The sequence below is a fragment of the Arachis hypogaea genome, chromosome 5 (genome assembly GCF_003086295.3).
Source record: "Arachis hypogaea cultivar Tifrunner chromosome 5, arahy.Tifrunner.gnm2.J5K5, whole genome shotgun sequence".
NCBI lineage: Eukaryota > Viridiplantae > Streptophyta > Magnoliopsida > Fabales > Fabaceae > Arachis > Arachis hypogaea.
Window position 1 is genome coordinate 2,249,290 of NC_092040.1, and position 22,377 is coordinate 2,271,666.

At 32.9% G+C, this 22,377-nt stretch overlaps 2 protein-coding genes across 9 annotated transcripts; one reads left to right on the top strand and one right to left on the bottom strand.

Moving 5' to 3' along the window:
* Positions 1-2,499: 2,499 nt before the first annotated feature.
* LOC112800121 (disease resistance protein RGA2-like) lies at positions 2,500-12,266 on the bottom strand. 7 transcript variants are annotated; one of them, XR_011861805.1, is made up of 7 exons: positions 5,295-8,790; positions 5,044-5,196; positions 4,735-4,831; positions 3,457-3,669; positions 3,175-3,354; positions 2,981-3,061; positions 2,500-2,846 (listed from the first exon to the last, which is right to left on the bottom strand). XR_011861805.1 is itself a non-coding variant. In XM_072196233.1 (3 exons), exons 1-2 carry the CDS (start codon positions 8,572-8,574, stop codon positions 5,075-5,077), a joined length of 3,402 nt encoding a protein of 1,133 aa, XP_072052334.1. In that variant the 5' UTR covers positions 8,575-8,790; the 3' UTR covers positions 4,460-4,831; positions 5,044-5,074. The 7 variants fall into 7 exon arrangements, 1 of the variants encoding a protein (XP_072052334.1); XR_011861802.1 differs by having other exon boundaries at positions 5,022-5,196; positions 5,295-8,789; XR_011861803.1 differs by lacking the exon at positions 3,175-3,354 and having other exon boundaries at positions 2,981-3,022; positions 5,022-5,196; positions 5,295-8,789.
* Positions 12,267-13,643: 1,377 nt separating this feature from the next.
* Positions 13,644-18,528, top strand: LOC112800116 (disease resistance protein RGA2-like). Of its 2 annotated transcripts, XM_025842207.3 has the most exons (5): positions 13,644-13,842; positions 14,128-17,368; positions 17,451-17,625; positions 17,712-17,837; positions 18,188-18,528. In XM_025842207.3, the coding sequence occupies exons 2-3, from the start codon at positions 14,245-14,247 to the stop codon at positions 17,558-17,560; spliced, it is 3,234 nt and encodes a 1,077-aa protein (XP_025697992.1). In that variant the 5' UTR covers positions 13,644-13,842; positions 14,128-14,244; the 3' UTR covers positions 17,561-17,625; positions 17,712-17,837; positions 18,188-18,528. The 2 variants fall into 2 exon arrangements, with proteins under 2 accessions (XP_025697992.1, XP_025697991.1); XM_025842206.3 differs by lacking the exon at positions 13,644-13,842 and having other exon boundaries at positions 13,940-17,368.
* The last annotated feature ends 3,849 nt before the right edge of the window (positions 18,529-22,377 follow it).

Below are 22,377 nucleotides of genomic sequence, written 5' to 3' on the forward strand. Positions count from 1 at the left end.
AATATATCAATAATAATATTTTAAATAAAATGATAAAAAAATATTTATTTTCAGCAAAAACAAATTTTTTTAACAAATTGAAATTCTTCAAGTACAAAAAAGAATTAACATTATAAAATTCTTTTAACAAAATAAAGTTAAAATAACAATTTAAATACAAAATACAAAAATAAATAAATTTAAATAAATAGAATGAAATCTTGAAATAAATTCAAATAAATAAACTTACAATGAAGTTAATATTAAAATTCATAGATTTCGTTTTACTCATTTATTATGTGTAAGTGTTTATATTTAAAAAATAATAATTGATTATCCATCATTGACTTCTCTTAGTAAATTCATGAATTGAGACACAAGAATCCTCTTAATTGAGGAATGTATTTTTTGAAATTTTTTTAAAAATTTTAATTTATGAACAAATAATTTAAAATTAAAAAGTAACAATTTAAACAAATAATAATAATTTATGATTTAAAAGAGTAATTTGTAAATAACTTAAAATTTAAAAAATAACAAACTAAGTAAATAATTTAAAATTTAAAAAATAACCACTTAGACAAAATAACTTAAAATTTAAAAAATAACAACCTAAACAAAACAACTTAAACAAATAACTTAAATTTAAAAAATAACAACATCTTGACGATTCTATTATGCAAGCTTCTGTCTCTCTCTCATTCTCAATCAATTCCTTTCTTTCTTTCTTAAATTCCATTCGGTAGAATGAATGAATGAAACCCAAGGAAGTATATATATATATATATATAACCATAAGCCACGTTTGGCTTTTTTTTCACATTGGCCGAAAGCTAAGTAAATGATTCTCTTTTCCTTATCAAATTTATTAATTAATTAATAAATAATAATAATATTAATTTTTTATTTTTTTTAAATATCTCATTATAATGAAAATAGTTTAAAAATTTTAATAAATTTTAAATTTAAAATATCATAAAATTTAATTTTAATTACTTTTAAAAAATAATTTTCTTTAATTAAAATTCTCAACAATATAATAAATTATGAATAACGAATTATTTAATTTTTAAAAATTCTGGTTGTTATAATATCCAATAATATCTAGAATGGATTAAAATAAAAAAAATTGTTGTCAATACGTTTGTTAAGTAAAAAATACAACCGAAATTATCAATAAAATAAATAATTTTATCCATGAATTATACTTTTTCTAAAACAATAAACTTATCAACCAAATACGTGTAATCGAACCCATGAATATTGAGAGTGTAAAACTCACAAAATTAAATCCATCTCGTGGGATACTTGACAATTCTGGAAGTATATGTGCACATCAGTATGTTAGTTTAAATTAACCAGATACTCATGATGTGTAGTCATGAAGTTACCCACATTGAGTCCAATAATAAAGATTTTCATATGAGCGCCACATCACCATATGAGATTTTCATTTATATTACTATAAAGATAAAGATTCTCTATATTTGATTGACTTTAATTTAAATTTGAATTAAATTTGCAGATAAAATAAATATATAAATATATTTAAAATATAAATCTTAAGAAACATAAATATTCAAAGTTTTAAACATAGCGTTCAAATAAAAAGAATCAACAGATTTTAAAAAAGGTGTTTTTTTAACTATAACTGAGGCATATTAAACATGGTAGAGATCTTATGCGACAAAAATTGTTACTTAATTTATAAATAAAATTTATCTTAGCAAAATTTAAATAATTAAATAATATCTTTATTTAGTTTAATAAATTTAAATTATTTTTTTCAAAAATTTTAATTTATGAGCAAATAATTTAAAATTAAAAAATAACAACTTAAGTAAATAATAATTTATGATTTAAAAGAGTAATATGTATGTAACTTAAAATTTAAAAAAAATAACAATCTAAACAAATAATTTAAAATTTAAAAAATAACTACCTAAGCAAAACAACTTAAAATTTAAAAAATAACAACCTAAGTAAAACAATCTAAGCAAATAATTTAAAATTTTTAAATAGAGTTTCTTAATTAGCTAGTACAAATTTTAAATTTTTAAATAAAATTTTCTAAATTAATTCAATTTTGTCGGAACAACATTAGAAATAGAATTAAGTATAGAAGAATGTCAAATTAAAATTTTCTTTTAAATAGTATAAATAACCTCACATTTTAATAAGACTGGTAATTCTATTTACTTTAATATAATCTTTTGTAATTAGTATAGTAGCTTATAAATTATATAAAATTTTAAAAAATATTCTCAAACTCAATTACTTACTTAAAATTAAAAAAAAAGTTTATTTGTATTTAAATTTAAAATTTTAAACATAATACTTTAATTAAAAATTATAATTAGATTTTTTTTAAATAAGTACACATTAAAAATCAATAACTAACTTAATTGTATCAACAATAATTCATATGAGAAATTTATAACTTTATGACATTAAATACTAAATTTGAAATTAACAGAATATCAACGGTGTGAATAGAATTAAAAATAAAACCACAAGCAATAACCAAATAACTTCAATTTATATTTAAAATAATTCTAAATTCCAAACATAAAAATCGAAAAGAACCAAAAGAAAAATAACAACTCAAGAAAAGACAATATTTCCACCAAAACAAACATATGCTTGGCATTATTCTATTAGATAGACTCTAAAAGGGATTCCAAAACACTGCATCCAAATTCTCAAGTTTCATTCTCAATCTTGATCTTCTTGCAAGTTGAGGTATCTCCTTACACCTTCGAATCTTCCAACTCCGAGGATAGTCGCTTGGCTGGTGTAATAGCATTTTTCAACACTTCGGATTCATCATTGTCCGCAACTTCATTGGAGAATTCAGGCAACAAATTCTGTACAAAATACTACGTTAAATTAAAGACTTCATTCTCACCTCTGATTTTATCTCAATAATATTTTTTGAATAAAATAAAGATCTAACTTTGAGAAAACAAACAAACAAAAAATTCATTTTTTGAACAAATACCTTAGCACCTTCTATTTTCTCCCCTTCAATGATTGAGGATGCCTTTGAAATTGGAAACAAACTATCAGTGTAGTCAACATCCTAAAATTATAATTAGTTACTAATTATTATTTATAAATTAGATACTACTAATGATCAAGAAAGAGAAAAATAAACTGATTTTTAATAGAAAGTACACTTATCATTGTACTCACAATTTGAATAGGGTGAGCTTTTTTGAATTTATTTATGAGGTCCACATTATCAGTCATCTTCTTAACTTTATAAGAATGTGAAAAATGTGGATTCTCAGATATTTGAACTTCAACAATGAAGAAGAAGGTCTTATAAATTAGGTTGAGCAAAAGTGTATGTATATTCAATAGATCTCCTTTCTGCAGGATATTACATAATATATTAATAATAAATAATATAAAAATTACTATTAAAAATATCTTTGCTAATGTTTTTAGAAATAAATATTGGTTAGAACTTACTGGTAAGAGTGGATCAAGTATCTCTACACAGCTCTTTTCCAAAACTTGTTTTGCCTCCTCGTCAAAGACTACGATTACACCTACTCTCGTCTTCATCGAGCCAAACCATCTCAATTGATGAGTATGGCAATGAAGAATTTCCGTAACTGGGTAGTGTCCATAACCGTATCACTTGTATACGTACACACAAATTGTCGATTGTAGGAATGATTTCTGCGATTTTGTGAATACCAACCGTTGGAATAAGTGGAGAAATTTTAGATTTTGGATGTATGTAAAGAAATGATTTGATGTAATTTGAATTGTGGTGCTACACATATCTCACAACTTACACTTTTATAGTTGAATCATAGCTAAAATTTTTTAAATTTGATTGACTTTAATTTAAATTTGAATTAAATTTGTAGATAACGGTAAATAAATATATTAACAATTTTTAAAATTCTAAATTAATGGAAATATATTTAAATTTACGTATGTAGTTGCGATTTTTTAAAAAAAATCTAAAAAAATTTAAAAAATAATAACCTAAGTAAAACAATTTAAAATTTAAAAAATAATAATCTAATTACACTCATCTAAGATTTAAAAAAAATAACTTAAATAAAATAATTTAAAATTAAAAAAATAACAACCTAAATAAATAATTTAAAATTTGAAAATAACAACCTAAACAAATAATATTTTATAATTTATAAATATAAATCTAAAATTTCTGGTGACGACACGTAAGCAAATAAACTCTCAGACTCAACGTATGAGCGCCACGTCAGCATATAAGCTCCCCATTTGTATTTGTATTACTATTTGTATTACTATTACTATTACTATTACTATTACTATTACTATTACTATTGCTATAAAGATAAAGATAAAGATAAAGAGTAAGAGATAAATAGATTGGTTGGTCCCTTCTAATACATCTTTCTAGACTTCTAATTTATGTATGATCATATCTCTCATGCCACTATAAATATCTGATTGCTGAACTCATTCATGTTCCTCTTAGCAAATATCAATGGCTTTGGATTCTCAAACCATATGAATTTCTAACTTCATTATACAAGACTTCTAATTTGTGGTCTATGACATTTATTTTATGTGATCTTTTGGTAATCAAGATAAAAGATAAAACTGTTCGTTCAAAAAAATAACAATGCATCTTAAAAAGGCCAAAGAAGAACAACATCATCGTACTACAAATTTGAAGTCATTGCTACTGTAACTGAATATTGACTCTAATATATCTTACACATACATCACTTAAAAATCTCTTACCCAAACACCATCCATAAATCATCTCTTGAGCTTTGCCTAAATGGAAGCGGCTGTTGATTCAACATATTTATGGCAAAAAGGATATCATCCTGTAATCCTGTTGATTTCAAAAAATCATATATCCGTCGTAAGAGTTGATTTATTTAAAACAAAACAAAAACAAAATGGAATTTGATCACATTAATAACAGGATGATAAAAATGCAACAGATAAGAGTACTAATATCTATCTGGAGTTCTATTTGCAGTTTTACAGAGTGTGAGAGAGCGATGGAATTCAATGCTAACCGTTCCATCCAATGTTTCTGACCTCATGATCAGGGTTCAATCATCATCCATTTTCACATATAGTACCAATAAAAGAGCGTATCAACCAGATAGTCAAATGTATCAGCTTCAGCGAAATGATGACGACGTCGATCTCTTCTTAGCTGCCATGATCTCCATTTGAATCTGATTTTATCTACGCACATTGATTAAGTTATAGTTATGAAAGGCGAGATACTAATTCACACAAACATAAATTAATGGTAAAAACAGAATAAAGGGATGAATTTATACCAGAAAATGTTTCTTCATGAATGGGAACCAGTTTGAATTGTGGGATGTGAGCAATGGCCTGCCAATCCTGTCCTGTTACTCTGGTGCATCGCTTCTGCAGCTCCTTATGGCACCCATAAATAGATAGCTCACGCAAGTTTGTCAGATTTCGGAAGCTACTGGGCAGTGACCTTAACCCCTTACAGTAGAGATCTAACTTTTGAAGAGAAGTTAAGTCCCCCAACCACTCAGGAATTGAATGTAAGTTACGCGCATCCAAACTTTGGAGGGAAGGGACATGTTGTAAGCCTTCTGGCATTGTACCACAAGAATAGATGTAAACCCGTTGAAGGGAAACTAATTTATTCATGCTACTTGGTAACACCAGCTCTGGACAATTCACGATATCAAGACTCTCCAAACAAGTCAGATGTCCCACACCTTCAGACAAGGATTTCAGTTTCTTACATGAACCAATTTTCAAACTCCGAAGAGAACACAGACCTTGCATCACATTCTCCGAAAACGATTCAAGTTCATCACCACCATAAATTTCTAACTTTTGTAGCGAGCTGAGGCTGCTTAATTCATGGGGTAATGCCTTGAGTTTAGGGAAGCCTGAAATGAAGAGGGTCTTGACATGCTGCATATTCTGCCCAATAGCCTCTAGGATGGAAGCCATACCTTCACTATCACTATGATCAGAGTCTGACCATGTTCCTTGAATCGAAATGTACTCTAGAGATGGAAGGAGTGGCAACTTAATCTTAGGGACACACGAGACCTCTAATTTAGAAAGAAGCGGAAGCATTTCTACTCTTTCATCTCGTAACATCCCTTCCAAGTTTGGCAGCTTCGATAATGTCAGGTACTTCAACGATTTGAATGCCTTCTCATCCACGCCATCATATGAGTCCTCATCGATGTACTTCACATCTTTCATTCCAGATACATAAAGAACAGTTAAATGTGGTAATTTACCCAGCGGAGGAAGGTGCTTGCAGTTCTTGCAATCATAGAGTATCACCGTAACTAAGCTGGAAAGAATTGAAGTATTTTGCATCCAGCTAGGCAACTCTACTCCGCTGTAACCATTCATCCCAAAACTCTTGAGATTGGAGGGAGGCTCAAGGGCTTCAAGTATTCTCTCAGCATTGGCACCACGCCTTGAATCAGAGGAGTCCCATGACAGGTATAAGTTTTCCAACTTCTTCTTAGCACTCAAATTAGCATCTCTAGCATCACCCTCATTTAAGACATTTTCAAGCCCCTTGATGCGTAGTTTGCCTCCAAGCTGTAAATCACGCAACTCTGATAACCCATGCCCTTCCTTTTTATCCACAATAAAAAGATTCAATGTTCTCAAACATTTCAACTCGCCGATATTCGGAGGCATCTCTACTAATGAATGACACTCTTCAATTAGGAGATGTCTAAGATCCTTCAATTGTGTTAAGTGTTTGGGCAAACAAGAAAGATTTAGACAGTCTTCTAACTTCAGAATCTGCAATTTTTGTAACCTCGAAACACATTCAGGCAGTGTTGTGATACCGCTCCTACGCAGATTTAGGTACCTCAAATGCGTTAAACTCTTCAGTGCTGAGAGTTGAGAAGCATTTGTACGTAGTGCACGGAGAGAATTGAATGGTGGCAACCCATTAAGATTGTGATAATCATCAAATGGAAGAAGATTAATCATACTCCTCAAGGATTCAGCTTTCTTGAAGGGATCCATGTTTACCTTCCTCTCTGGTTTTAAACAAGTGACATGGTGGACCCTTGTAGACAAATTGGTCAAGCTTGCAGACTCATCATAAACTCTGCACTCTTCTCCCATTATGGATTGGGCAAGTTCATGAAATAAATCATGCATCTTGAATGTAGTTCTTCCCAATTCATCAATCTCAACTTCTTGGAAAAATGACCTCTGACATAATTCCTCCCAAGCCTCATTACCAACATCCTCAATCTCCAACTTCCCTTTGGATTTGATCAAACCATTGGCCATCCAAAGATGAATAAGTTGCTCCTTTTCCATTCCAAAATCTTGGGGGAAAATGGCACAAAAAGCAAAGCATTGTCTTAATGACAACTTCAAATGGAAGTAGCTGATTTTCAAAGCACGTACAATAATAGCATCATCCTCAAGTATGTCCCAAAACTTACTTTCCAATACATTCACCCACTGTATTTCCTCTTTTTTATTGCGCAAAAGGCTTCCAAGTGCTTTAGATGCAAGAGGGGAACCACCACATTTCTTTACAATCTCCTTGCCTATTGCCACAAGCTCTGTGCGCTCCACTTTGTCTGATCCAAATGCATGGTATTTGAACAATAACCAATTGTCATCCTCGGATAATGGTGACAAGTGATGAGCAGGGCATGTTCCCATGACAGATGCAACACTCTCAACTCGGGTAGTGACCAAAATTGCAGCACCTTTTGTTCCACCACCGCAAAGCAAAACAGACTTCAAGTCCTCCCATTTGTCCGTGCTCCACATATCGTCTAGAACAAGTAAATACCTTTTGCCTAGCAGTATTTCTTGAACTTTGTTTTTCAGTGCTTCTAAAGTAGAGAGGTTTGGGTTATGTCCACTTGTAGATTCCACAATGGACTCTAGAATTCTCATGGTATTGAATTCAGTGGAAACACAAACCCAAATTCTCAGATCGAAATGTTCAATTACCTTCTTGTCATTGTAAACCCATCGGACAAGTGTTGTTTTTCCAAGGCCCCCCATGCCAACAATTGGATAAACAGAGAGGTCGTTACTGCTATCAGCACTCCTTGAAAGAAACTCCACAATATTTTCTGTGTCTTGCTCCCTTCCATAGATATTGTGCTCAGTGATACCAGAACATGTCTGGCGCCATGCTTCATCTTCTTGTTGCCTCTCTGGAACTCTTCCACGCAACTCAAACCTTCTCCTTTCTTCATCAATTTGACGAAACCTGTCAACCATCTCTTTCATCCTCTTACCAATGTCCCGACGAAACATGATCGTCACAGGATCAAGACGAGTTAAGCACTGGTCACTGTGTAGACGGTTGGACTCTATTGAACATTCATCTAAGATATCATCAAGCACGTGTGCTGCATCTGAAAGCTTCTGCAGCCAAAGCTTCACAGCACGCTCTCTGATCTGCTTCTCTTCAGCATCTTGGACCACTGCATGGATTACAGCAAGGTTCCCTGACAGCTCTTGAATCTGCGAGTGGACTCCCCAAAGAGTTGCAAGCTCGTCCTGAACAAAAGCTTGCAAGTTTTCAATCACCATTCGAAGTAGAGATTCAGCCATTTGAAAAGCTAGAACGAATGAAAGCTCAGATATTGAACTGAATGCTATGCACACGCAAGTTGACTATATTATGAAACTGTTTTTGTGTGAGAATGTGAATGCGATGAAGATGCAAGTTCACAAATTGCAATTTGAATCACTTTAACATAGTTTTGGAATCTCGTGCTCATTACTCCCAAAGAACCAGCCATTAGAAAACAAATTAGAAGAATAAAAAAATGATTGGGGTAGGCCTACCTTTCAAGAAGAGGCATTTGGTGTGGGTGGTTGTGACAATTTTTTAGTATTTTTAAGCAGACCTTGGCAAACATAAGTCTTCCCTGTGAGTATGGATATATAAATTTATGATTAGAGGTGAATGCTTACATGCTCCTACCATGTTTGTGTGTTACATGCAACTTCCATCTTTGCCATTAATTCTTGTAATCAAAGGTCGGAATGTTTTATTTTAAAATTAACACATGTAATTATGAAATTATGTTTAAATTAATTAAGTTACAATATCATCCTCCTTGCTTTCCAACTCCAAACCTCCATAAGTGCCGGCCCCCATGACCATTCTCATCAGTCTCAAATGAACAGAAGAGACAAATTCTTTGGAGCTATCAGATCATATCTATTTATTATTTTTTATAAATTAAAAGAGAGAACAAAGTGGCCCCTCAAGGCTATTTGCCATTTTATCTCTTGTTGTTTTGTCACCTAAGCCTAATTCTTTACATGCTGCATTTCCGTTCCTTCCTAGTAACTCTGCCATTTTTGGAGGCATTGCTGCTAATGACCAGCATCCTTCAATTAAGAGATGCCTAAGATCCTTCAACTTTGTCAAGTGTTTAGGCAGACAGGCAAGAAAGCAACAATGTTTCTGCAGCCTAGAAACACATTTTGGCAATGTTACAATATAATTATCATAAATATTCAAATACCTCAAATGCGTTAAACTCTTCAGTGTCAGAGAGTTGATAAGATCTTGAACGCAATGCTCGGAGAGAATCGCATGCTGGAACATCATTTAAAATCAATGCTTGAGTGTTGCCTGGTTAAGATTAATAAAAGTCCTTCTTGATAAATCGATCAAGATTGCAGACTTGTCATAAACTTTACACTCTTCTCCCACTACAGATTGAACAAGTTCAAGGAATAAGTCATGGACCTTGAAGGTCATGTTTCCATACGCATCAAACCTTACTTCTTGAAAAAATGATCTCTGGAATAGTTCCTCTCATACCTTGTTACCAACATCTTCAACCTCCAAATTTCCTTTGGATTTAATTAGTCCATTGGCTATCCAAAGATGAATTAGTTGTTCCTTTGAAATTTCGCGTAGTGACCAAAATTGAGACACCTTTGGTTCCGCTACAATGCAACACAGATTTCAAGTCCTCCCACAGAGAAATGCCTGAGTTTCTGAAAAAGTTACTACATCATTTCATGATGGCACATTTAATGTAACATGGACATGGTAAAGTCTCATGAAAGAGGAATCATATGGAAAGGACAGGCATACTGTGGACTGGCACGTGTTACACACATGACAACTCAGTCATAAATTTGCCAGAATTCTTCATCACCAAGTGCTCCTACAATGCTCAGTACAAATTTGAGGTTACAACTTACAATAACGTGTTTTCAGTACTACCAAGTTTAGATAATAATAGAAAAAGTCATAAAATATTTCAGCTTATAGTATTCTCGTAATATAGATTTTTAGAAAACATATACTAGGTAATCGACATCTTATGGAAAGAAAAAAGAAGTGAAATATAGGTCATAAAGACTCTATATAACTAATAAATATAATTACACAAAAAATAAGTAAAATTAATTAATATAAAATCCTTCAAATACCTTTACTCCTCTTTTTTCCAAACTAAACTCTAACCCTATTTTCCTAAATTAAACCCACTAACACTCTTCTTCCAGAACCTTCTTCTCAATCCCCTCTTTCAATTCTGCTACCTGCATTCTTCACAATGAACCTCACAACAACCACATCCTACATTTATCAACATTTTTTACTAAGAGGAAGCTCCATCTTACATTGATTCCGAGGAAGGTTTCACCCTTCTTATACCCTCTTCTTGGACTAAGCTGGGGCAACTGCTTTGTTTCGAGATGCAAGTATGGGGAGCAACAACATTGGGGTTGTCGTGAACCCAGTTCGTCTTGCAAATCTTGGAGACTTCGGGAGCCCCGGGTTTGTAGCTGATAAGCTTTTATAAGCAGAAAGGTGTAAGGAAAGTACAAAAGATGCTAAATTAATTGCAGCTTCAGAAAGATCAGGGAATGGAGAAGACAAAACAGAAGAGAGAAAGAGGATCGAAAGGAGAAATAAAGAGATGGGATGAAGAAAAGGAAAGAGAGGAGGATGACGCCGGCGAGGGGCTGCTGCCGTTGTCGTTGCTGCTGAGGAGAGGGAAAATGAGAACGCGAGCAGAGAGAAAGGCGTTGTCGCGGTTGGAGCTAGGGGACGCTTCTGCCGCCGTTGAGCCAGTCTGACCTTGTTGCCGCCACCACAGCTGCAGGCGTGGAGGCTCGAAGCGAGACAGCTTAGAGAGAGTGACGCAAACAGAGGGTCTTCGAAGAGAGAGAAAAGGAGTTCGCAGAGAGAGTGAAACGCGAAGGAGGAGGAACCGTCCGCTGCCATCACTGTTACCGTCGTCGTCGCCACGGTTGGGGCTTGCTGTTGCCGTTCGGGTGAACCTGAACCAAGCCCATCCTTGTTGCCGGAGCTATTGGTGCCGCTAGAGTTGAACCATTCCTGTCACTGACCTGGTCCAGCCTTTTTTCTGATTCTGTTTTAGTTTTTATGTCCTATTCTATCACTATTTAATCTGCCTTGGCTTTGTTTTAATTCGATTTTAGTTTTGCATTGTTTTGGATTTTCAGAACTATCACTAGCTCCATCTTGTCGCTATTTTGGTCTAAATTCTGCATTCATTCATTTCATTTCACTTCAATCCTCCTTACTTTGAATATGGCATTCTGAATTTGGTACATTCGATCTCTTGGGATCACGTTGTGAGTAGGCTTTCCATTTATAACCGTTAAGCTTTTGGTTTATACTATTATGAGTTTTTAATTATATTTATAAAACTATTATTGAAAAACTTTGATTTGATTATAATAATTGATTTATTATAGTTGAATAATTCTTCTTATGAAATTCATATATTAAAAATTTTTACATGAGACTATATATATGTTTGATAAAGCTTTATATTATTTTAGAATATTGATTTTATTCGAATATATACTTTTTAAAGTATTTGTTGGCACTCATTTAAAAATTATGAAATATGTTTTTATGATTGAAAAAGTATGATTTGAAAATATTTCTGATAAGAAAGTATTATCTGATTGATTTGATTCGATACCTTATATATTTGAGAGATTAAAGATTTATTGTATCTGAAACTATATGTTTTGAATTGGTTTGGGAGGCTCGTATTAGAAAACTGTAGTTAACGGTGATTATAACGTTAACTTAGATGCATCTGACTCAGACTCCAGCTAGCAGTGGTGTTGCTAGCCTAACGTGTAGGCCACACGTTAGATCTGTTATTTTGTTATGACACACGAGAGGAAAAGGCTATCCATAGAGGTGGAGCCGCCCATGTGTGGACTTTTGATTTGATTTTTGTATGAGAACTTTCTTATTGATTCACTTATTATTATCAACTATTATTTTCTAATTAAAGTTACTTTGATAATAATGTTTATATGGTCTCATGTCGATTATAGATGTATTGTCTAGTCACTGAGTTGTAAAACTCAACCCTTTTTTTTAAAAAACATTGTTCATGAATAAATACTTGACTATGTGAGACTTTTTATTCAAGAGTAATAATCTGCGAGTACGTATTCTTTGTCGAGTTCCTAGATGTATATGCTTCATATGTCACAGGCAGGATTCAACCATTCGTAATTATTTTATTTTTGTTAAAAATATATATAACTATTTATTTTAGAATTTGTAAAATATTTATAACTTTCTTATTCAACTTATATTTGAATCGGTTTAGGTTTGCTAAGGGACTATTTTTCTGAGCACCGGTCATAGTTCATTTTGGGCTGTGACAATTATGATCATCAACCAAATTTTAGTTGTGTTAGCACAAGCAAAAAAGTAAAGAGGTAAAAAAAAGGAAAAAGGTATGAAGTTATATGAAGTTATGTAACCAAATTGGGTTGGTATAGTGGTTAGCTCACTAGTCCGCTTAAGCAAGATCGGGGGTTCGAATTTGTTAAAATTAAACCAGACAAATTAATTTGACCGAAAAAATGGTAAATCAAATCTTGAACGGATCTAAATTAATATTATTTTTTTATAAAAAATAACTACAATATTCTTATTATAGAAAATGACTAAAATACTCTTATTTTATATATTAATTTTGAGAATATAAAATTCTAACTCTTTACTTCTCTGCCATCGTAGGGTTAGAATTTATAATTTTCAAATATATATATATATATATATATATATATATATATATATATATATATAAGTAATGTTATATATCCAAATCTTTTTATGAACTAAGTCCAACCAAACTAAACAATAAAATTTAGAATAATATTAGCCATAACTAATTTTTGTTATGTTAAACTAACTTGGTTGGACTTGGTTAATAGAAAAATTTGGATGTGTAGTATTATTCTATATATATATATATATATATATATATATATATATATAATAGGAGTATTTTAGTTATTTTTTATAATAAGGGTATTATAGTCATTTTTTATAAAAAATAAAATTAATTTAGACTGGTTTAAAATTTGATTCACCATTTTTTCGGTCAAATTAATTTTTCTGGCCTAATTTTAACAAAAATAATATAATTTAATAGATTATATGTGTTAACTTTTAATTATTAAAAAATATCTTTAAAAAAAGATGGTTTAGACGTCTTTATCGAAATAGCTCCCTTTTAATTAAATTTATACCTATTAAAATTTCATGAATTATAACAATATGTATTTTTAATAATATTAAAAGAATGTAAATTGTTGAAAAGAAAAAGAGGTGATATATAAACGACAATGACATTATGTAACTTATAAGTACAATTATACAAAAAAAAAAAAAAATCTTTCATTTCTTCGTCCGAGCTAGTTTGGATATTACTCAACAACTTAGTTAGAGCAAAAGGAGGAATACTTGATACATTTGATGGCTAAAATGCACAAGTCTAATAGCATCCAATTTAGAGGGTTCTAATGCTGCAAAATTGAACCCTCCCAAAAAAGTTTGCACTGGTACGTGTATTAGAGAAAGAGGGAATAACAATTTAATGTTAAATTTTTTACTATTTTTTATTTTTTATTTAAATAAAATTGGATCACTCTGATTCACGAATTGAACCAATAATTTAATAATCCAATAACTAAATTATTAGTGGTTTGATTCGTCAATGTCTTCAACCTGCAAGTAAGATTATTAATCACCATTATACCACAAACTACTTTCTTCATTTACCACTGAAAATGGCAACTCATGCTTTGCTTGGAATTCTGATTGGAAACTTGTACACTTTTGTCCAGAATGAGATTGCAGCACTTTCTGGTGTTGACTCGCAGATCCAACACCTGTCTGAAAATCTCAGTGCAATCCGTGCGTTATTCCAAGATGCTGCAGAGGAGCAATTTACAAGCCATGTCATGAAGGACTGGCTGAATAAGCTTTCCGATGCTGCGCATGTGTTGGAAGATATCTTGGAAGATTGTTCAACGGAATCCAACCGTCTTCAAAGTGAAGGGTGGTCAGCCCGCTTCCATCCCAAGACTATTTTGTTTCGTCATGCTATCAGCAAGAGGATGGAAGACATGGTCAAGAGGTTCCAGCGTATTGATGATGATAGGAGAAGGTTTCAGCTGCCTTTGGGAGTCAGACAGAGGCAACAAGAAGATGATGATCTGAGGCTAACTATTTCTGCCATCACTGAGCACCAGATGTATGGAAGAGACCAAGATAAACACAAGATTGTAGACTTTCTCACAGAGCATGCTAGTAGCATTCATGGCCTCTCTGTGTATCCTGTTGTTGGTATGGGAGGTCTTGGCAAAACAACACTTGCTCGATGGGTCTTCAATGACGACAGGGTGATACAACATTTTGATTTGAGAATTTGGGTTTGTGTTTCTACAAACTTCAATATGATGAAAATTCTACAGTCCATTATAGAATCCTCCACCGGAGTGAACCCAAACCTCTCCAGTTTAGCAGCAATGCAAAACAAAGTTCAACAAGTGTTGCTGGACAAACGGTGTTTGCTTGTTCTAGATGATGTGTGGGAGAATGACAAATGGGAGGACTTGATGTCTGTGCTGAATTCTAGAGATAGTGAAACCAAAGGTGTTTCAATTTTGGTCACAACACGTGATCAGACTGTTGCATCTGCCATGGAAACATGCCCTACTCAATCTCATCACTTACAGCCATTACCTAAGGATGACAATTGGTCATTGTTCACACATTATGCATTTGGCCCAAACAAGGAGCAGCCTGCAAAGCTGGTGGAGATTGGCAAGGAAATCGTCAGAAGATGTGCGGGTAATCCCCTTGCATCCAAAGTTGTTGGAAGCCTTTTGCGTAATAAAAAAGAGGAAAAACAATGGCTCAATGTGTTGGAAAGTAAGTTTTGGGACATTGATGCTGTCATGGGTGCTTTGAGACTAAGTTATTTTCATTTGAACCCATCATCACGGCAATGCTTTTGTTTTTGTGCTCTCTATCCTGAAGATTTTCGAATTTCAAAGGAACAACTAATTCATCTTTGGATGGCCAATGGACTAATTAAATCCAGAGGGAATTTGGAGGTTGAAGATGTTGGTAACCAGCAATGGGAGGAGCTGCTCCAGAGAGCATTTTTTCAAGAAGTATCAATTGACAAGTATGGAAACACCACCTTCAAGATCCATGACTTATTCCTTGATCTTGCCCGCTCCATAGTGGGAGAAGAGTATAAAGCTTATGGTGAGTCTGAAAGCTTGATCAATTTTTCAAGAAGGGTCCACCATGTAAGTTACTCTGGCTTGCCCGAGTTAAATCAGAAAACCTTGAAGAATATTGAGTCCTTGAGGACTTTGATTGATCTTGAACCAGCAATTAGCAATACCTTCTTCGGACATCCAGTATTGGTTTTGCATAAAGTGCAGTTATGTAATTCTCTCCGAGCATTGCGTACACGATCTTCTGAACTCTCAGCACTGAAAAGTTTAACACATTTGAGGTACTTGAATATTTACAATAGTTACATTACAAAGTTGCCAAAATGTGTTTTTAGGCTGCAGAAATTGCAAATTCTAAAGCTAGAACAATGCTATTTTCTTACTTGTCTGTCCAAACACATATTGAAGCTGAAGGATCTCAGGCATCTCTTAATTGAAGGATGTCGGTCATTAGTAGAAATGCCTCCAAAAATGGGGGAGTTGAAACAACTGAAAACACTGAATATTTTTATTGTGGATTCAAAAGCCAAACATGGCTTAGCAGAGTTACATGATTTACAGCTTGGTGGTAGACTACACATTAAAGGTCTCGAGAATGTCCAGAGCGAAGATGATGCTAGAGAGGCTAATTTGATGAATAAGAAGGAGCTGAGTTATTTATATTTGTCTTGGAATTCTGATTCTAATTGCATTAGTCCGGAGAGAGTACTTGATGCCCTTGAGCCTCCCCCTAATCTCAAGAATTTAGGGATTAATGGTTATAGGGGATCACAATTCCCTGGTTGGGTGAGAAATACTAACATCTTTTCAAGCTTAGTTAATGTTATACTCTTTGAGTGCAACAACTGCGAGCAGATTCCTCCACTTGGTAAATTACCACATTTAGAAAGTCTTTATGTATATAGTATGAAAGATGTGAAGTACATTGATGAAGACTCGTATGATGGAGAGGAGGAGAAGGTGGCCTTTAAGTCCCTAAAGGAGCTAACTTTGATAGAGTTGCCAAAGTTAGAGAGGATTATAAGGGACGAAGGAGTAGAGATGCTCCCACTTGTTTCCAAATTAACCATTTCATGCAGCCCCAATTTGAAGTTACCACTCCTTCAATCCGTGGAGGTACTTCAAATTCAAGGATTGGAATCTGACAATGAAGTCGTGGCTTCCTTTCCGGAAGAAATCTTTCTGAGTATGCGTTATGTTAAACAGCTCAGGATTAGTATCTTTCCCAAACTGAAGGTGTTACCTCAAGAACTGGGCACCCTCAGCTCACTCCAGGAACTCGATATTGTTGGTTGTGATGAGCTTGAGTCCTTGGCAGAGAATGTTTTTCAAGGCTTGAGTTCTCTTCGAAGATTGGACATTTACGATTGTCCAAGACTAAAATCCTTGTCTAGTGTTGTGGAATACCTAACTTGTCTCGAGTCCCTTCGTATCTTGTTTTGCCCAGAATTGACGACTCTGCCAACTAACATGAATAAGCTAACTGCCCTCCATGATGTTGTAATCTGCGCCGGGGAAGACAATGGTAGAGTACCAGAAGGTCTTCAATGTATCCCATCCCTCAAATATCTGATGCTAGATGAAGTCGATTCGTTGCCAGAGTGGTTGGGAGATATGACTTCTCTGGAACGCTTAGTCATTCGTCTCTCTCCAAGGATAAAGTCACTTCCAAGTAGCTTTCGAAACCTGACAAACTTGCGTTCCCTCACAATTGAGAAATGTGATGGGCTGGAGCAGCGATGCCAGAGAGAGACAGGGGAAGATTGGCCAAACATTGCTCACGTTCCACACGTTGAGTTGATTCCCACGCAGCAACAGAAACATACAAGTTGGGGTAAATTCAAGTCCTTCTCTTGTTTTCTTTTCTTTTGTCCATGACCCTGCCTTCTTGTACTCATGTTTGAAATACTTGACAGAAATTGCCAAATTCAAATGGAATACGAGGACGTCAAACATATCAGAATTTCCAGATTTTAATATATTTGACAAAATGGTTGAAGATCTCCATGAGCAGAAACAAGATTAGCTCTCAGATATCACATGTTTAGCTCATTAATTTGGGAGGAACACTCATGCCTTCATAGTCTTTGTGTAAGCATAAACTTACTTTTGCGTCATTCTGTAACATGAATATTTTCTGTTCAGCCACAGTGAGGCTTTTTCTCTTCTTTTTTCAGTTCAGGATAAGGTGGCAGTATATGCATGCATACATATTGGAAGAAACCTTTTGCTGTTAATTGCACGCAAGCACCAACCAACTCATATTCTCCCCCTCAACAAAACTTGGCTATGCTGTGTTTTTGGTAATGTCCTTTTGACTTAACATTGCATTTTAGAATTTTATATTCTGAATTTGTTGACCTATTTGTTAATTATTCATGAGTGGTTCTACATTAGTTTGTAAGGACCAAGAAAAGTGACAATACTTTGTGATTATTATGTGCCAATACTTTATCCTGAATATTACACAACAAAATTAAGATAAAAGAAGAAAGGGAGAAAGAGGAGTTTCTGATACATTTGATGCCAAATAAAGAATATATGTATATGAAAATTTTCTATATAACTTAAAAAAATCAGATTATTGTTACCAAATCTTCATTTTGATATAAATTTGAACTTGACTGATTCTTGGTTTTCAACTTTGTCACAGAATGAATCAATCTTTGTTTGAGAATGCCTTCTGAATTCGTTTCCATGCATTGCGTACAAGATCTTTTCAACTCTCAGCACCGAAGAGTTTAACGCATTTGAGAGGATTGGCCATACATTGCTCACATCCCTCACATCCTGTTAAGTAATTTGAGAATGAAAGCAACAACATTACCACTCGGATGATTAATTGTGCATTTCAATTGGACATTGGTTATGAGTTATGACTGAAGCATGTGACTGTGTTCCGTTTCTATTCATTTTTGATAAATTTGAGCCAGACTGATTTTCTTGGTTATTGATTTATGACAATGAATCAAAGTAGTAGAATGTTGAATTTAATATTAATTATAAAAATTTTCAAATACAAATACTGAAATTCTAAACAATAGACAGAAGAAAGATAGACTAAAAAAGCTAAATTATGTCTGCAAAAGTTAGATACGTTGGTTTAAAATCAATGAAAGAATTGGAAGCGAGTATTCCCAAGGATTAACTACTCAAAACCCATTTGATTAGTACCAAATAGCAGAAAGGGTGTTGTTCATAGCACTGGCAGAATATATTTCTTCTAGAGCTTTGTGGCCATTACCAAAGTAATATTTCTGATAATGATTTTCTAAATAGATATTCATAAGCTTGAAGAATGTATGAAACACAACAACAATAATTCTTGAAATAAATGGAACATTATATATCCCAAATTGGACATCAAACTAATACATTTAAGGCATACATTATTTGAAAATTTTAAATATGTGGAACTAAATTATCTACTTATTTTAATAAAGAATAATTTGTCTAATATTCTAAATCAAAAACAAATTTAAAGACCAATTTAAAATATCACTCATTTTCAAACACAATATCAAAGCTTCGTCATCCTTCGTGGTTCATAAAATAATTGGCTTCTAGACTTCTAATTTATGGTCTTATCTCTTACGCCACTATAAATATCTGATTGCTGAACTCATTCATGTTCCTCTTAGCAGAAAGGGTGTATTAAAACTGTTCGTTCAAAGAAATAACAATGCATCTTAAAAAGGCAAAAGAAGAACAACATCATCTTATTACAAATTTGAAGTCATTGCTACTATTTTGATCATAACAACAACAAACTAACTAACATATAACTCTAAGCCCTGCTATAACCCAAGTTCTCTATATCCTATGAACTTTTGACTATTGCTTAGGCTATCATCATTGCAAATTAAGAATTAACAGTGAAGGAGGGAAACTAAACTAAGATTAGAATGTGCTCTCAGATTAATGGAATAATGAACATGTAATTCAGGGAAATCTTCAATACACAAACTCAAGCATGTTACTGACGTCTCCCAGATTTGTTTTTTCTTTTTTAAAATGATTTATTATTTGGTCTTTGTGGCCTTAATTATTTTGTAAGAATATATACATTGAAGAATTGGTCGTTAGCATTTTATTAAGTTAAACAAAGAATAAAACTCTTTTTATTTTGTACTGATTTGCTTAATGATAAAACTGCAATTTACAGGAAGACACTTAAATAAATGTTATGTCTCCACATAAATTCCTCACATGTAGAAAAAATTTATCTTCCTTGGCGTAGCATCCACCCTCAAATAATAGAGAAATTGACTTGATGAGTTTATGGTCTTGGAGACCAATTCACATGGCTTATTTATGTAAACCTGACATGCCACCTTTTGATGCATACTGCAATCAATCAGTGACAGCTTTTGTGGTGGGCCTGGTGGCCATGGTCCTTGACTTGGTGAAGTCGTGCTTGAATACAAGACAAAAAATTAGTTATAAGATAATAATGATTTGTAATTGTTGGACCAAAAATACGAAACATAATTGAGACTTGTAAATAACATTAACACAAGTAATACAGAAATTGACTTCACTAGTCCGCTTAAGCAAGTGTCGGGGGTTCGAATCCCGCCTTATGCATGCAGCAACCCATTGGCCAGCGGTAAACCCTTAAATGGAGCTCAGTACCGTGACGGATTAGTCCTTGGCTGGTCGGGGTGAGGGATACCGTGGAAACCAAAAAAAAAAAAAAAAACATTTTTTGCTCACATTTTTTTAAACACACTTCTCTTTTCTTTTCTTTACCAACACAACAGTCTCACTCATTCCTTTCTTCTTTTAACACACCAATTATCTGGATTTTTATTCCAGAATCATCTAGCACAGCTAAGAATTTTCTAGCTAAACAAAAATTGACTTCAGAAGTTCATTAGACAATTTCACATGACTTGTTTTAAAATACTTTCGTTATAATTTGTTCTGCACCAATCTGAAGAAATTTCTTCAATGTCATGTAGTATTTGTTTGATGCATCTTTTCCATAATGCTCCAACATAAATGATTACTGGAATTTTTTAACTCTGGCATTTTCAATAATACCCTTTCATATTTTATTCCATACTATTTGTAACTTCAAAACAATCATTTTGTAAATTTTTCAACATCAGTGCAAGTTCTAGCTAGATTCGCATGAGATCAGATTTTATATATCACTTTGTTAAACTGAAAAGCACATAGGAATAGTGATACTCCTTTCTCAAAAATCTTGTGCTATCCGCCATATTACACAAACTTTTATAAATGGCTTCTCCTTCCTTGTCCTTTTTCTGCAGTACATAAAAAGAGAATATATCAACATAAATATTGGACTTAGCAATTTGCATATTTCTTGCATGTCCTTCTTTAGATGGGGTGGAAAACAGAAAATATAATTGAAGCTAATTTAAACAGCAAATGAACCATCCATGAATTCAAAGTCAATCATAGTTTTGATTCATGTTTTTTTTTTCTAGATAATATTTTCTCTTTATTGTGGTGTGCCTTATTATTTACAAGTATGAAGTTTTGTTTTACAGCTAAAAATTTCTCATCCCAAGTATTGTGTTTTAATATCTTAAAGAACTTGACAGAAAAAAGGTTCCAGAAACTAAATAAAAGGTTATATAGCTTCCTCTTTTCAAGTGAAAAGCACAATCTATTCTTAATATATAAAAGTAGATGGATAAATTTATCCACGTTATTTTTAGAAGATTTTTCTCTTCCTACTAATTTCATGTCAGCAAAATCGCTTACTTGGCAAAACTTTAGAATCTATGCAAATTAGGCTGCAAAATTACAAATGACAATAATTAGAAATTAATAGTGTCTAACCAAATTTGTAACCTACAAGAATTGATATCCCTATATTTATTATATCTTACCGTTATAATTATAAACAATCTATTCTTAATAAACATCCATATTACAAATGTCATAATAATCTATTAATCATAACGAACATGTTTGGTAACCAAAGAAAATTAGCCAAAAACAGCCATAACTTGCCTTATTTAGCATTTATTAATTGTTGCGACAATTAATGAATGCTAAATAAGGCAAGTTTTGGCTGTATTTTTTGTTTCCCTAACATTACCCATTTCTTCAAATAACATCAAACTTAGCACAAGAAATTTATTTTCGCACTACACATCTCAAATGAAGAAGAGTCACTTTGCTTAGAAAAGATTATATTAGTTGAAAAGGTACAAAACAAACATATTTATTATATTTTTAAATTAAATTTACGTAAAAAAAACTTTAATTATTTTGGCTTTTTAAACTTTTTATATTATTTTATAATACTTTATATATAATTGTATTTTAATATCGTTAAAATTATACTTCTTTCAATATGCTATTCATTGTTCCATTTTAACCAATTATTAACTATGATGGTTTCAGTGGCTAAGAGAAGGGGGGTTGAATCTTAGCCCCCTTTTTGCTTGAAACACTTGCTGACCTTCAGAGAGGACTTTTTTGTTTTTGCTCGTCACTGGACACGAGCAACTTTGTTTTGTCTCGTCCCTTGCCACGAGACTTTTCTTTTTGTCTCGTCACTTGGCACGAGATAATTCTGGTTTTTGCTCTTGTGTATTTGAAAACAGAAATGGAGTAGAAAGGAGAAGAAGATTGCACCCAGATATATCTTGGTTCGGCTGCTAAGTGCAGTGTAGCCTACATCCAGTCTCCATCACAAACATGATGAAATTTCACTATAATCAATCTAATTACAACTTGTAAAGTGCTAACCCAACTTACAAGGGGATTCCCACAGAATCATGATATACAACATAGATGAACAAAGGACCTCTAAGACATCTATGGCTTTTTCTTTTAATTTTGCACTCTCTGCCTTTT